Raw genomic sequence first — 16,318 nt, 5'->3', positions numbered from 1 at the left:
GTGCCAGGGGTAAAGAGTCCACCTGCCAATGCAGGAGACTCAAGAGAAACAGGTTTGATCCCTGGGTAGGGAAGACACTTTGGAGTAGGAAATGGAAGCACACTCCAGTATTCTTACCTGGAAAATTCTATGAACAGAGGATCCTATGGGCTACAGCTCACGCTGTCACAAAGACCTGGCATGACTGTGCAGCTGCACACATGTGTTCCACTCTGTAACTATGAAACTGCCATTTCCTTCTTTGAAACTTTTATTTTTATTTTTTAAATTTTATTTTATTTTTAAACTTTACATAATTGTATTAGTTTTGCCAAATATCAAAATGAATCCGCCACAGGTATACATGTGTTCCCCATCCTGAACCCTCCTCCCTCCTCCCTCCCAAAAAAATATTGTGGAAGAAATGGACTTTTAAAATTCCATTTCTTCCACAATATTTTTTTGGGAAATTGAATTCAGACAGAAAGAGGCAGAGCAAGAATGCACAAGAGATATTTCTTTCTAGAAATTCAGGAAACAGTAAATCATGCTAAACACTATTTTTAATTTACTATACAAGACCATGAGCATAATCTGACCATCTTATTAGAGTATTACATATATTATTCTCTCCATACAATGGCCTACTTTGGAATTATGTAAAAAACAGCAAGATTAATGAAATTATAGTTTCTCGAGAAATCAAAAATCTTTTATTACCCAACTTAAAATCTTCTCTGCCATATAATTTACCAATCTGAGAACAATTATTAATATATACTTTCAAGAAAACTGTGAAATTTTCCCTCTTTTGGGAAACACTTTAAGTAACACATAACAATTTCTAATAAAAACCTGAAGAATTAAACATTGTTGGAAACCATATATGACTACATTTGCTATAATCAGTTTTATATTTAATTTAATGCTTGAAATTAAGCTGTTTTTTTAATTATTCAATAGTTGACAGTTTTTACAACTTTCTTATATTAGTGGTTATTTTGAGTTAATATCATACAAATATAAAGCATTCAATTACCTAATTAAATGACAATCTTAATTAATAGGGATAAAGATGCTGACATTAGCAAAATTTTACTGTATATAAATTTGAAATTTTCTTTATGAAATGAGTTGCCAGTCCAGGTTCGATGCACGATACTGGATGCTTGGGGCTGGTGCACTGGGACGACCCAGAGGGATGGAATGGGGAGGGAGGAGGGAGGAGGGTTCAGGATGGGGAACACATGTATACCTGTGGCGGATTCATTTTGATATTTGGCAAAACTAATACAGTTATGTAAAGTTTAAAAATAAAATAAAATTAAAAAAAAATTTGTATGTTCACTCTGCTTTAAGCATTATAAGGATTAGAATTTAGAAGATGATTATCCAAGATTATGCAACTCTGGCACTGCTTTTTTTTTTTTTTTTTGCTTTTCCATGAAGATGAAATTTTAAATAATACTGAATGTTACCCAAACTCATCTTACATTTTCTAACCTTTTTTCTAGAAAGACTGTAATTGTAATTCATTGAGCCAAATTAGTTGTGATATGCATACGCTGTACTCAGTTGAAAGTTTAGATCCATAATTGCTGAAAAACAAAAAGAAAACAACATTAAACATTACTAAAGAGTTTTCCAGTTTGGAAAGAGTCATGGAGCTACTATCTCCTACCTTCTTGTTGAATTAATAATTTCTATAGTTAATTGGAAATATTTGAAAATATTGAAGTTTAGAATTGGTTGATGATGTGGGTTTTTGATACCTGAATAAAAATATACCATAAACTGGCAAGTTATAGTTCCAGGAATTAAAAGAACTGTAAATTTTATTACAAAAGATATGAAGGAGTTTATGCTGATATCAAATAATGTGGCTCTCTAACTCTACACAAACTCTTTAGTGGTTATTATAAAGTTTTCAATCAGTGAAAACACTTTAATTATCAGTATCAGAAGTCAACACAATTTGTGCCTAAATGGCACTATATTAATAATTTAGAATTTGCAGACCATAGCATCTCTGATGAAATTACTCAGTTCTTCCCCTCTGTCATACAAATACAACTATAAACCATATGTGAATGAAAGGGCTCAGGTGTGCCCAATTAAACTTTTAACACAAATAGGTGGTGGGCCAACTGTGACCCATGAACAACAGTTTTTCCATAAACATTGGCTAGTATTTCTTATTTAATATAAGTTAATTTGACTAAAATTTAAAAATTCAATAAAAGATGTAAGATTTTCAAATTTATCAGCAAATGTCATTTATTTATTTATTTATTGTTAAGGTGAATGAGGATATCTTATAAAATATTTATAGAAGAAAAGATGAGACAAACATTTCTAACTCATTTTTGGACATTTATATTGTTTTTGATATCAAAAGATTAAGTGAGAAAGTCACCAGCATTTGACTCATAAATAAGGAGATAATGTACTAAAAGAAAGGATCAAAACTAGTATTTCATGTTACATGTGGCCTTATCCCAAAGATAATTTATCTCTAGAGAATCTACTTGTGGAATTTGCCTCATCCAAAGACTAAAAATGAAAAACAAAAGTTGAAATGAAAATCATATATGCGATGATAAAATGAAGTGAGCATTCATGATTTTTTAAAGTCTCTTAGTAAAATAGAATAGAACATTATTTCAGTAGCATAAGTAACCTGACTAGATCATCACAACTAGATATGCTACATGCTCCTTGTCTGGCTCCAATTTGAACAAGTCAACGAAAAATGATGTTTTGAGACAATTGGGTATCTAGGAGTATGTTCCCAGTGGCTCAGTGGCAAAGAATCCTCCTGCCAAGGCAGAAGACTCAGGAGATATGGGTTCAGTCCCTGGGTCAAGAAGATCTCCTAGAGGAGGAAATAGCAACCTTCTCCTGTGTTTTTGCCTGGGACATCCCATTAGCAGAGGAGCCTGGTGGGCTAGAGTCCGTGGGGCCACAAAGAATCAGACACAACTGAGCAAGTGAGCATGAACATGTGCAAGTGTGTGCAAGGTGATAAATGATACCAAAGACATTTTGCTAATTTAGCTAGCTTGGAAACTGCATCAGGATTAAGATACACATATTAGGAATTCATACTGAAAATATACAGGTAAGAAAAGTTTGCTATATAAGTTCTAGTTTAAAATACAACAAACTCTTTCAAAGCTTTTCAAAAAACAAATAAAGCAATATAAAATAGCCTTCATATTTATTGAATCTGCTTGATCTGTACTTGAAACTATTTCTCCAGTTCTCTATCCTAGTGTATACTTGAAAATATTCATAATTTAAAGTTTACAATACATATCATTTTTAATGTTTTACATAGTAGCTGTATTCTTGGTAAAATCAGTTATAAGATGTGAAGGACCACTATAACTGCTTTATTCAATACTCTGCTGGAGATTCTATCCAGGAAACTAGTTCAACGAAAATTGAAAAATATCAGAAATGAGAAAACAAAATAACCCAAATCATTTTTTGCAATTAACATGATTTTCCTTCTAGGACCTTATAGTATTTACCATAAATGTTTCTTAAACTGGAAAGTCTCACTCTCTCAGATAATCACATAGTTAGCACCCATCCCTCCTTCAGATCTCTGACCAAGTATCACCTCAATAAAATCTACCCCACTGACACTGTTTAAATTATACTAGCTCCCCACTTTCAAGGCATTTCAGTTTTCTCTTCCTTTTCAAAACACTTACTATTATTACATTCATGCATATTGTCTACATTCTCTCCCATCCCTCACCCCATGAAAGTAGGGATCTTTGTCCACTTTGTAGATGAACTGGTTCACTCCCAGCAGTGGTGTGCTGGAGCCAGTCTGGACCACATCATGGGACCCAATTGTGCACAGGTTCTTGAAATCTGCCCCAGTAAGAGACTTTGCCTTTGTATCTGAAGGGACTGGCAACCCACTCCAGGATTCTTGCCTGGAGAATTCCATGGACAGAGGAGCCTGGTGGGTTAGAGTCCATGGGGTTTCAAAGAGTCAGACACGACTGAGCAACTAACATTTTTTTATCGAATAGTGATTCTTTTCATATTTTGTTTCTTAAATTATTTAACAGTTTTTAAGATTTTATTGAGTACTGGAGATTGATTATACACCAAAATTATTTCAAATATTTATTCATTCATAAATATTTATTGAGTATCCACCACATGACAGACAGATGTTCTGAATCAGAGAATAGTAAATGTTTAACAACTGCCTCTCAGAGGTGAAGTTGAGGGGCTGATTTGTTGAGTTTGTCAGTTTCTAAATCTAAATCAAATTTTTGCACACTCAATATGATATGTTTTTTATGAAGTTACCTCATTTAGCTCAATCATTTTGGTTTTTGACACTTTCTTTTTTAAAATAATTTTACTTATTTATTTTTGGCTGCACTGGCTTTCTCTAGTTGAGACAGTTGGGGGCTACTCTCTACTTATGGTGTATGAGCTTCTCATTGCGGTGGCTTCTCTTCATGTGGAGCACAGGCTGTAGGTGGTAAGGGCTTCAATAGTTGCAGCATGTTGACTCGGTAATTGCAGTTCCTGAGCTCTAGAGCATAGGCTCAGATTTTGTGACAAACTGTCTTAGTTGCTCCATGGCTTGAGGAATCTTCCCACTTCAGGGATCACAGCCGCATCTCTAGCATTGGCAAGTGGATGCTTTACCACTGAGCTATTAGGGAAACGTAAGCACTTTCTTATTAATCCTCACAAAACTGATTCACCTGTGTCTTTTAATAATGCCTCATCAGCCCTCTGTTTACTTAACAAATTACCCTGAGAAAACAGGAAAGACAAGGTAAATCCAATTCCCTGTGTATGACATACATGGAGAAGAAATTTCTAAATCTCTTTTTCTCAAAGCAGCATTTATAGGAAAATATAACAGTGTCTGAAGCCTAAGGAAAATATTATTTAAATTGCATGGATAAATAATCAGAGAATTACAAAATAGTCATTTAAAGTCTGTGCATTAATATAAAGAAAATGTTTTAATAAGTAGTGCTTTTATTATGTGAAAAGGTGTAAGAAATATTTAACTAGTCCACCCAAGTGCAACTGAGTTTGTACACAGAGCTTGGATAAGAGACAAGAATCGATTATGAGTCACAGTATAATGAAATGTGCCCCAATTTTGCAATATCAGGAATGAAGGATACTGTGGGTCAAATATTACCAGTCAAACCACCGTGAGAATATAATCCTTGAGAGCAATGACACAGTTAAGTCACCATTTTTGTTTTGAGAGTACAATTGAAACCAAATAAATTGCTAACTCAGCTCACCAACTCTGAAATTATATAATTATTGAAGTGATCAGACCATAAAATTTGAGACTAAATCATCAAGAAAAACCAGGAAGCAAGTACAATTTGTTATTATTCAGATTAATGCATATTATTACATCTCATTCATGTGTTTTAGAGTAGTATTTGCACATGGGTTTGTGAATTTAGGAAATTTTTTTTATTGAAGAGTAAATGGTGGTTTACTAACAAGAATGCTATTCATGGAGTCCTAAAGAAGCAGCATAGTGAGTTGTTCATTAGTTTATCCTAAGTTAAATGGTTTTCATTTATAGAAATAAAACTATAAAAATGACATTCCTTATTTAAAGGAATATCTGCTTCCCAGTAAAGGTTTTGTCCATCTACTTATTCATTTGCTAATGCAAACTTGTAAAACAAAAGAAAATAAGTGTGCATTGTATGAACTAAACTGAGTATGAGCAATTATTTAATTTGGTAACAGAAGTTACACTTTCTTGTGCTTTGGATTTTTATCAGAGAAGGAAAAAAATAAGGCATTGCATCAACCAAACCTTTATGAAAGTAAATTAGGAGAGAGTGCCACCAAAATACTCCCATGGGTATCTACCTATATTCTAAAGTGAGATATTACTATGCTGTGTTATTGTTGCTCGGTGCTTAGTTGTGTCTGACTCTTTCCAACCCCATGAACTGCAGCATGCCAGTCTTCCCTGTCCCTCACTATTTCCTGGAGTTTGCTCAAGCTCAAGTCCACCAAATCTATGATGTCATGAAGGTGTCTCATCTTCTTTTGTCCCCTTCACCTCAGCCCTCAATCTTTCCCAGCATCAGGGCTTTTTTTTTTTTTTTTTTCCCAGTGAGTCAGCTCTTCCAATGAATATTCAGAACTGATTTCATTTAGGATTGACTGGTTTGATCTTCTTGTAGCCCAAGGGGCTCTCAGGAGTATTCTTCAACACCACAGTTCAAAAGCATTAATTTTTCGGCACTCGGCTTTCTTTATAGTCCAACTCTCACAACCACACATGATTACTAGAAAAAACAAAGCTTTGACTAGATGGACTTTTGTTGGCAAAATAATGTCTCTGCTTTTTAAAATGCTCTCGAGGTTGGTCATAGCTTTTCTTCCAAGAAGCAAGCGTCTTTTAATTTCATGACTACAGTCACCATCTGCAGTGATTTTAGAGCCCCCCCCCACCCCCGCCCAAATAAAGTCTGTCACTGTTTCCACTGTTTCCCCATCTATTTGCCATGGAGTGAAGGGATTGGTTGCCATGATCTTAGTTTTCTGAATGGTGTGTTTTCAGCCAACTTTTTCACTCTCCTCCTCTTTCACTTTCGTCAAGAAGCTCTTTAGTTCTTCTTCGCTTTCTGCCATAAGGGTGGTGTCATCTGCATATCTGAGGTTATTGGTATTTCTACCCACAATCTTGATTCCAGCTTTTGTTTCATCCAGCTCAGCATTTTGCATGATGTACTCTGCATATAAGTTAAATAAGCAGGGTGACAATAGGCAGCCTTGTGCTACTCCTTCCCTGATTTAAAACCATTCTTTTGTTCCAAGTACAGTTCTAATTGTTGCTTCTTGACCTGCATACAGATTTCTCAGGAAGCAGGTCAGGTGGTCTGGTATTCCCATGTCTTTAAGAATTTTCCACAGTTTGTTGTGATCCACATGGACTGTGGGTACAGTCCATGGGGTTGTAAAAAGTCAGACACGACTGAGCAACTAGCACACACACACAAACATGCAAGGTGATAATATACAGCCTTGAAGTACTCCTTTCCCAATTTTGAAACAGTCCATTGTTCTGGGACCAGTCCTAACTGCTGCTTCTTGACCTGCATATAGGTTTCTCAGGAGGCAGGTTAGATTGTCTGGTATTCACATCTCTAATAATAATAAAGAAATGATAAATGGTCAAAAAAATAAAATGAATTAGAAAAAATAAATAAATGAATAAAAAATTAAAAAAAAAGGAATTTCCTACAGTTTCCTACGTTCACTAGTCATTTAAACTAGTGAAACTCACCTAAACAAAGTGGGCCTCAGTTATACAAAATATAAAATGTGAAAGTAGGCATACATAAAGTCTGTATGCTTTCAAACTCTATTTAGGTTATCTGCAAACTATACTGGTTTATATAATAATGAGGAAAGGAGGGGAATCAATTTAAATATTTTTGTTGTTTTTACAAAGGAAGCTAAATATTTTTAAAATACCTTGAACAAATTAAAAATTATTAGAAAAAATAACCCTATTTGTGTTATCATAAGAGTTTTATTTTATCCATAGTCTATGATAATGTATTTTTGAAGAAGAAATAATGATTTTGAACTTCAGATAATATTCCTCACTAGAATGAAAAGTTGAATAGAAATTGGAGAGAGTTCTGTAGGTGAATTTTAAATTTCATTCATTATCATCATGAAGGATACTTTAAAAATTTTGTATTCTATCCTCAAATGTATTTGATCTTTTATTTCTTATAGGAAACACATCCATTTTCTGTTTGATGGGGGGAAAGGATCAGCAATGAAAAACCACACAAGACCCACAGAATTCATTCTTCTGGGGCTATCAGATGACCCAGAACTTCAGATTGTGATTTTTCTCTTTTTAATCATCACATATATATTAAGTGTCACTGGAAATTTGACCATCATCATTCTCACCTTGGTGGACTCCCATCTACAGACACCTATGTATTTTTTCCTCAGGAACTTCTCTATATTAGAAATCTCCTTTACAACTGTCTGTATTCCTAGATTTCTGGGCACAATTATCACCAGGGACAAAGCAATTTCATACAACAATTGTACAACTCAGCTGTTTTTCTTCATTTTCTTGGGTATCACTGAATTTTATCTTCTAACTGCCATGTCCTATGATCGCTATGTAGCTATCTGCAAACCCCTGCATTACACAACCATCATGAACAACAGAGTCTGTGTATTGCTTGTCTTTTGTGCTTGGCTGGCAGGGTTCTTAAACATCTTCCCACCTGTTATTCTTTTTCTCCAGTTAGATTACTGTGGTTCTAATATCATTGATCACTTTGCTTGTGACTATTTCCCCCTATTGAAACTATCCTGCTCAGACACATGGCTCCTTGAAGTGATTGGTTTTTACTCTGCAATAGAGATTCTGCTTTTTACTTTGGCATTAATAATTCTATCTTACATGTTCATCATCAAGACAATTCTGAGACTGCCTTCTGCCAGTCAGAGAAAAAAGGCATTTTCTACATGCTCCTCTCACATCATTGTCATTTCCATCTCTTATGGAAGCTGTATATTCATGTATACCAACCCATCAGCAAAGGAAAAGGCATCCTTGAACAAAGGAGCATCTATTCTGAATGCTTCTGTTCCTCCTATGATGAATCCATTTATATATTCACTGAGGAATCAGCAAGTGAAACAAGCCTTCAAGGAGACCATCCAAAAGGTTATCTTTTTCTCCAGTAAATGCAAGTGATTACATCATTAAAAGAGTAAAGTTCTTGTCAATGCTTTCTATTACTCATAATCTGCCGAGACTCTTTCAGTACAGTTGTATGAGTCCTTTTCATCTGTTCCAATGTTAAAAAATTCCCCACACGGAGCCTAATTAACTGTATAAAGTTGAATATTGCTTCAGAATTTTCTATAAATTTTCTATTCAAATATATTTGGATGAAGTAAAGGACACAGGTTGTTGTTACAATTTTATAGGCCATTTACTTTGATGAAAAGAATGTCAGAATTGATGTGGATTTCTTAAATTTTCATTTTACCATGTAATAGAAATGATGTCATTCAGTTCAGTTCAGTTGAGTTGCTCAGTCGTTACTGACTCTTTGCGACCCCATGAATCGCAGCACGCCAGGCCTCCCTGTCTATCACCAACTCCCAGAGTTCACTCAGACTGACGTCCATCGAGTCAGTGATGCCATCCAGCTATCTCATCCTCTGTCATCCCCTTCTTCTCCTGCCCCAAATCCCTCCCAGCATCAGAGTCTTTTCCAATGAGTCAACTCTTCGCATGAGGTGGCCAAAGTACTGGAGTTTCAGTTTAACATCATTCCTTCCAAAGAAATCCCAGGGCTGATCTTCAGAATGGACTGGTTGGATCTCCTTGCAGTTCAAGGGACTCTCAAGAGTCTTCTCCAACACCACAGTTCAAAAGCATCAATTCTTTGGTGCTTAGCCTTCTTCACAGTCCAACTCTCACATCCATACATGACCAGAGGAAAAACCATAGCCTTGACTAGACAGACCTTTTTTGGCAAAGTAATGTCTCTGCTTTTGAATATGCTATCTAGGTTTGTCATAACTTTGCTTCCAAGGAGTAATTTTCTTTTAATTTCATGGCTGCAGTCACCATCTGCAGTGATTTTGGAGCCCCCCCAAAAAAGTCTGACAGTGTTTCCACTGTTTCCCCATCTATTTCCCATGAAGTGATGGGACCGGATGCCATGATCTTCATTTTCTGAATGTTGAGCTTTAAGCCAACTTTTTCACTCTCCACTTTCACTGTCATCAAGAGGCTTTTTAGCTCCTCTTTACTTTCTGCCATAAGGGTGGTGTCATCTGCATATCTGAGGTTTTTTATATTTCTCCCGGCAATCCTGATTCCAGCTTGTGTTTCCTCCAGTCCGACGTTTCTCATGATGTACTCTGCATATAAGTTAAATAAGCAGGGTGGCAATATACAACTTTGACATACTCCTTTAATGATATCATTAGGAAATTGTTATTCTATTTGGAAATTTTCATGAAATCAAAACCTTGACATACTCCTTTAATGATATCATTAGGAAATTGTTATTCTATTTGGAAATTTTCATGAAATCAAACAATGGCACTCACTAGAGGGTTGGAATAGAGTATAAATATCTACTTAAATATTTTTAAAGTTTAGAAACTGAAGTATATTTGAACTCTTTATACTATTATAATACTTTTATAATAATGAGGAGAAAGAAGAAAGAGAAGGGTAGAGTTAATATTTTTTCAACAATTACTATATTCCAGGCCTATTCTAATTATTTTCTTTATATTGGCTCATTGAATCTTGTGAACAACTTTATTTCATTTTCAGCCACTCATTCGTATCCAACTCTTTGTTCTCTCATGGACTGCAGTACACGAGGCTCCCCTATCCTTCACTAGGTCCCTGAGTTTGCTCAAACTCATGTTCATGATCTAGTAATGCCATCCAACCATCTCATCCTCTGTTGCGCCCTTCCCATCCTGGCCTCAATTTTTCCCAGCATTAGGGTCTTTTCCAGTGAGTGTGCTCTTCACATAAGCTGGCCAAAATATTGGCTCTTCAGCTTCAGCATCAGTCCTTCCAATGAATATTTAGAGTTGATTTCCTGTAGGACTGACTGGTTTGATCTCGCAGTCCAAAGGACTCTCCAGAATATTCTCTAGCAGCATAGTCTAAAAGCATCAATTCTTGTGTGCTCAGCCTTTTTTATTGTCCAACTCTCACATCCCTACATGATTACTGAAAACCCATAGCTTTGACTATATGGATCATTGTTGGCAAAGTAATGTTTCTGCTTTTTAATACACTGTCTAGGTTCATCAAAGTTTTTCTTAAACAACTTTTTGAGGTAACTGTTATTGATTTTCTCTTGAAGACATTTTTACCTTATCTTTTCTTCTGGAAATGTTTCATATGACTGTTCTTATTTCACAGACATGATGAAAAGGTAAAATTGGAGTTAATTTTAATTGGCAATAGAGAAGAACAAGAAAGGAAAGAGATACAGATTGGAAAAGAAGAAGTAAAAGTTTCATTGGAGACAGCATGATACTCTACAAAGAAAACCCTAAAAATACTATTAGAAAATGACTAGATTAATCGGCTAATTTAGTAAGGTTCCAGGATACAAAACCAATACACAGAAATCCATTGAATTCCAATACACTAGCAGCAAAAATCTGAAAGAGAAAATAAAGAATCAACTCCATTCACCAAGGCAACATTAACAATAAAATATCTAGGAATAAATGCACAAAAAGCTGTATAAAGAAAACTATAAGACATTGATGAAAGAAGTCAAAGATGACATAAACAGATGGAGAGACATACCAATTATTGAATTGCAAGAATCCGTGGCAGATTCATGTTGATGTATGGCAAAACCAATACAATATTGTAAAGTTAAAAAAATATATTTTTTAATTTAATTTTATTTTTTTACTTTACAATATTGTATTGGTTTTGCCATATATCAACATGAATCTGCCACAGGCATACATGTGTTCCCCATCCTGAACCCTCCTCCCTCCCCATATAAATATTTTGCTTGAAAAAAAAATTAAATAAATAAAATAAAAAAAAAGAATCAATGTAAAAAAATAGAAAGCCCAGAGATAAACCCAAGCACTTTTGAGCACTTTATCTCCGACAAAGGAGGCAAGAATATGCAACAGAGGAAAGACAGCCTCTTCAATAAGTGGTGCAGGGAAAACTGGACAGCTATGTGTAAAAGAATAAAATTAGAACACTTCCTAACACCATTCACAAAGATAAACTCAAAACTGATTAAAGACCTCCACCTCCTTATGTTGGAAATAAAAACAAGTAGGACCTAATTAAACTTAAAAGCCTTTGCGCAGCAAGGAAATCATAAACAAGATGACAAGACAACCTTCAGAATGGGAGAAAATATTTGCAAATGAAGCAACTGACAAAGGATTAATCTCTAAAATATACAAGCAACTCAAGTTGTTCAATAACAAAAGAACAAGTCATTAATACAATAGGCAGAAGACCTAAATAGATGGCTATTTTTCCAAAGAGATAAAGATGGCTAATAAACACATGAAAAAATACTCAACTTCACTTGTCAAAATTACAATGAGGTAAAACCTCACATCGGTCAAGATGGCCATCATCAAACAAATGCTGGAGAAGATGTGAAGAAATGGGAATCCTCTTGCACAGTTGGTGGGAATGTGAATTTATAGGGCTACTATGAAGAATAATAGGGTGATTTCTTTAAAAAATAGGAATAAAATTCCATATGACCCGGCAATCTCACTACTGGGCATATATTCAGAAAATCACAATTCTAAGACACAGGTACCCCAGTGTTCACTGCAGCACTATTCACAATAGCCAGGACATGGGAACAACCTTGATGTCCATTGACAGGTGAATGGATAAAGAAGTTGTGGTAAGCACATGGACAGAGGAGGCTGTCAGGCTATAGTCCATAGTGTCGCAAAGAATTGGCCATGACTGAGCACACATGGACAACCATAAGCTGGGTTATAAACTGGTTCATAACAAGCCAAGCATCCATATAAAAGAACAAACTGGAATCAAATATAATGAGGTAGATAAACCTAGAGCCTGTTATAGAGTGAAGTAAATAAGAAAGAGAAAAACAAATATTGTATATTAACACATATATATGAAATCTAGAAAAATGGTACTGATGAACCTACTTTCAGGGCAACAGTTAGAGACACAGATGTAGAGAACAGACCTGTGTACATAGCGGAGTGGGGGTTGGGAGAGGGTGGGGCAAATTGAGAGACTAGCATTGAAACTCATTAAAATATGTAAAACAGATAGCCAATGAGAAGTTGTGGTACAGCACGGTGAGCTTAATCCCAGCCTCTATGACAACCTAGAGATGTGGGCTGGGATAGGAGGTGGGAGTGAAGTCAAAAAGGAGGGGACATATGTATGCTTATAACAGACTCATGTTAACTTATGGCAGAAACCAACACAACATTGCAAAGCAATTATCCAACAATTAAAAAAATTGAAAAATATTATTCAGCATGATCTAATATTTCCTGAATTTCTAGAAAGAGTGTTTCCTCTTTAAATCAAAACACAGGTCTCTCTTAGGTGCTGCTGCTCTGCCTTTTACTGTCTGTCCTTAATTTTCTAAGAAATATCATGAAAACATGGAATTAAAAAACATTTCAAAGAGGGAAATGAGGTTAGTTCCAAGGTTGAGTGGAATGATGAGCCTGAAGGAAAGGCACTGCATGAGAGAATGATGAGAATTTTAATGGCAAAAAATGTATATACTATGTTTGGTAGTTCAGTTCAGTCATTCACTCAAGTTCAACTCTGTGACCCCATGGACTGCAACATGCCAGGCTTCCCGATCTATCAGCAACCCCTGGAGCTTGCTAAAACTCATGTGCATTGAGTCAGTGATGCCATCCAACCATCTCATCCTCTGTCGTTACCTTCTCCTCCTGCCTTCACTCTTTCCCAGCATCAGGGTCTTTTCCAGTTAGTCAGTTCTTTGCATCAGGTGGCCAAAGTATTGGAGCTTCAGTGTCAGAATTAGCCCTTCCAATGAATATTCAGGATTGATTTTCTTTGGGATTGACTGGTTTGATCTCATTGCAGCCCAGGAGACTCTCAAGAGTCTTCTCCAACACCACAGTTCAAGAGTATCAATTCTTGGTGCTCAGTATTCTTTATGGACCAACTCTCACATCCATACATGACTACTGAACAAAACTGTAGCTTTAATTAGATGCATCTGTGTTGACAAAGTAATGTCTTTTTAATATACTGTCTAGTTTGGTCATAGCTTTTCTTCCACGTTGCAAATGTCTTTTAGTTTCATGCCTGCAGTCACCATCTGCAATGATTTTGGAGCCCAAGAAATTAGTTTGTCACTGTTTCCACTGTTTCCCCATGTATTTGCCATGAAGTGATGGAACCGGATGCCATGATCTTTGTTTTTTAAATGCTGAGTTTCAAGCCAGCTTTTTCACTCTCTTCTTTCACTTTCAACAGGAGGCTCTTTAGTTCCTCTTCACTTTCTGCCCAAAGGATTGTGTCATCTGCTTATCTAAGTTATTGATATTTCTCTCAGCAATCTTGATTCCAGCTTGTCCTTCATCCAACCTGGAATTTCGAATGATATATGCTACATAGAAGTTAAATGAGCAGGGTGACAATATACAGCCTTAATGTACTCCTTTCCCAATTTGGTACCAGTTCATTGTTCCATGTCCGGTTCTAACTGCTGCTTCTGGAACTGCATACAGATTTCTCAGGATGTAGGTAAGGTGATCTGGTGTTTCCTTCTCTTTAAGAATTTTCAACAGTTTGTTGTGATCTACACAGTCAAAGGCTTTGACATAGTCAATAAAGCAGAAGTAGATGTTTTTCTGGAACTTTCTTAAATTTTCCATGGTCCAACGGATGTTGGCAATTTGATCTCTTGTTCCTCGACTTTTTCTAAATCCAGTTCTAACATCTGGAAATTCTCGGTTAACGTACTGTTGAAGCCTCACTCGGAGAATTTTTTTTTTTTTAATTTTATTATTATTATTATTTTTACTTTACAATATTGTATTGGTTTTGCCATACATCAACATGCATCCACCAAGGGTGTACACGTGTTCCCCATCCTGAACCCCCCTCCCACTACCCTTCCCATACCATCCCTCTGGGTCATCCCTGTGCACCAGCCCCAAGCTTCCTGTATCCTGCATCGAACCTGAACTGGTGATTCATTTCTTATATGATATTATACATGTTTTAATGCCATTCTGCCAAATCACCCCCCCGCCCTTCCTCTCCCACAGAGCCCAAAGGACTGTTCTATACACCTGTGTCTCTTTTGCTGTCTCGCATACAGGGTTGTTGTTAATTTGACCATTACTTTGCTAGAGTGTGAGATAAGTGCAATTGTGCGGTAGTTTGAACATTCTTCATGGTGGAGGGTTCTGACAAAGCATGGTCCACTGGAGAAGGGAATGGAAATCACCTCAGTACTCTTGTCTTGAGAATCGCAGGAACACTATGAAAATGCAAAAAGATATGACACTGAAAGATGAACTGCCCTGGTTGGTAGGTGCCCAATATGCTACTGGACAAGAGTGGAGAAATAACTACAGAAAGAATGAGGAAATGGAAGCAAAGTGAAAACAATGCCCAGTTTAGATGCGACTCGTGATGTAACTAAAGTCTGATGCTGTAAAGAACAATATTGCAAAGGAACCTGGAATGTTAGGTCCATGAATTAAGGTAAATCAGTTCAGTTCAGTTCAGTTCAGTTCAGTCGCTCAGTCATGTCCGACTCTTTGCGACCCTATGAAAAGGTAAATCAAAAGTGGTCAAATAGAAGATGGCAAGAGTGAACATCAACATTTTAGAATCAGGGGACTAAAATGGACTGGAATGGGTAAATTTAACTCAGAGGACTTTTATATCTACTACTGTGGGTAAGAAGTAGAAGAAATGGAGTAGCCCTCATAGTCAACAAAAGAGTCTGAAATGCAGTACTTGGGTGCAATCTCAAAAGCGACAGAATGAACTCTGTTTCCAAGGCAAACCATTCAATATCACAGTAATCCAAGTCTATGCCCCGACCAGTAATGCTGAAGAAGCTGAAGTTGAACGGCTCTATAAAGCCTACAAGACCTTCTAGAACTAACACCCAAAAAAGATGCCATTTTCATCACTGGGGACTGGAACACAAAAGTAGGAAGTCAAGAAATACCTGGAATAATAGGCAAATTTGGAATACAGAATGACGTAGGGTAAAGACTAATATAGTTTTGCCAAGAGAACACACTGGTCATAGCAAACAGCCTCTTCCAACAACACAAGAGAAGACTCTACACATGGACATCTCCAGATGGTCAATACTGAAATCAGGTTGATTATATTCTTTGCAGCTGAAGATGGGGAAGGGCTATGGAGTCAGCAAAAACAAGACTGGGAGCTGACTATGGCTCAAATCATGAGCTCCTTACTGCCAAATTTAGATTTAAATGAAGAAAGTAAGGGAAATCACTAGACCATTCAGGTATGACCTAAATCAAATCCTTTATGATTAGGCAGTGGGAGTGACAAATAGATTTAAGGGAATAGATCTGATAGAGTGCCTGAAGAACTATGGATGGAGGTTTGTGACATTCTACAGGAGGCAGTGACCAAGACCATCCTCAAGGAAAAGAAACGCAAAAAGACAAAATGGCTGTCTGAAGAGGTCTTAAAAATAGCTGAGAAAAGTAGAGAAGTGAAAGGCAAAGGAGAAAAGGAAAGATATATCCA

The 16,318-nt window shown here is 36.3% G+C and overlaps 1 protein-coding gene across 1 annotated transcript; it reads left to right on the top strand.

The window, feature by feature from the left end:
* Positions 1-7,807: 7,807 nt before the first annotated feature.
* Positions 7,808-8,752, top strand: LOC129641554 (olfactory receptor 6C3-like). The gene has a single exon (XM_055566236.1). The coding sequence runs from the start codon at positions 7,808-7,810 to the stop codon at positions 8,750-8,752; it is 945 nt and encodes a 314-aa protein (XP_055422211.1).
* The last annotated feature ends 7,566 nt before the right edge of the window (positions 8,753-16,318 follow it).

This window comes from Bubalus kerabau, chromosome 1 (genome assembly GCF_029407905.1).
Source record: "Bubalus kerabau isolate K-KA32 ecotype Philippines breed swamp buffalo chromosome 1, PCC_UOA_SB_1v2, whole genome shotgun sequence".
NCBI classification, from domain to species: domain Eukaryota; kingdom Metazoa; phylum Chordata; class Mammalia; order Artiodactyla; family Bovidae; genus Bubalus; species Bubalus kerabau.
The sequence above is the reverse complement of the archived record's forward strand: the minus strand, read 5'-3'. Positions and strand labels throughout refer to the sequence as shown.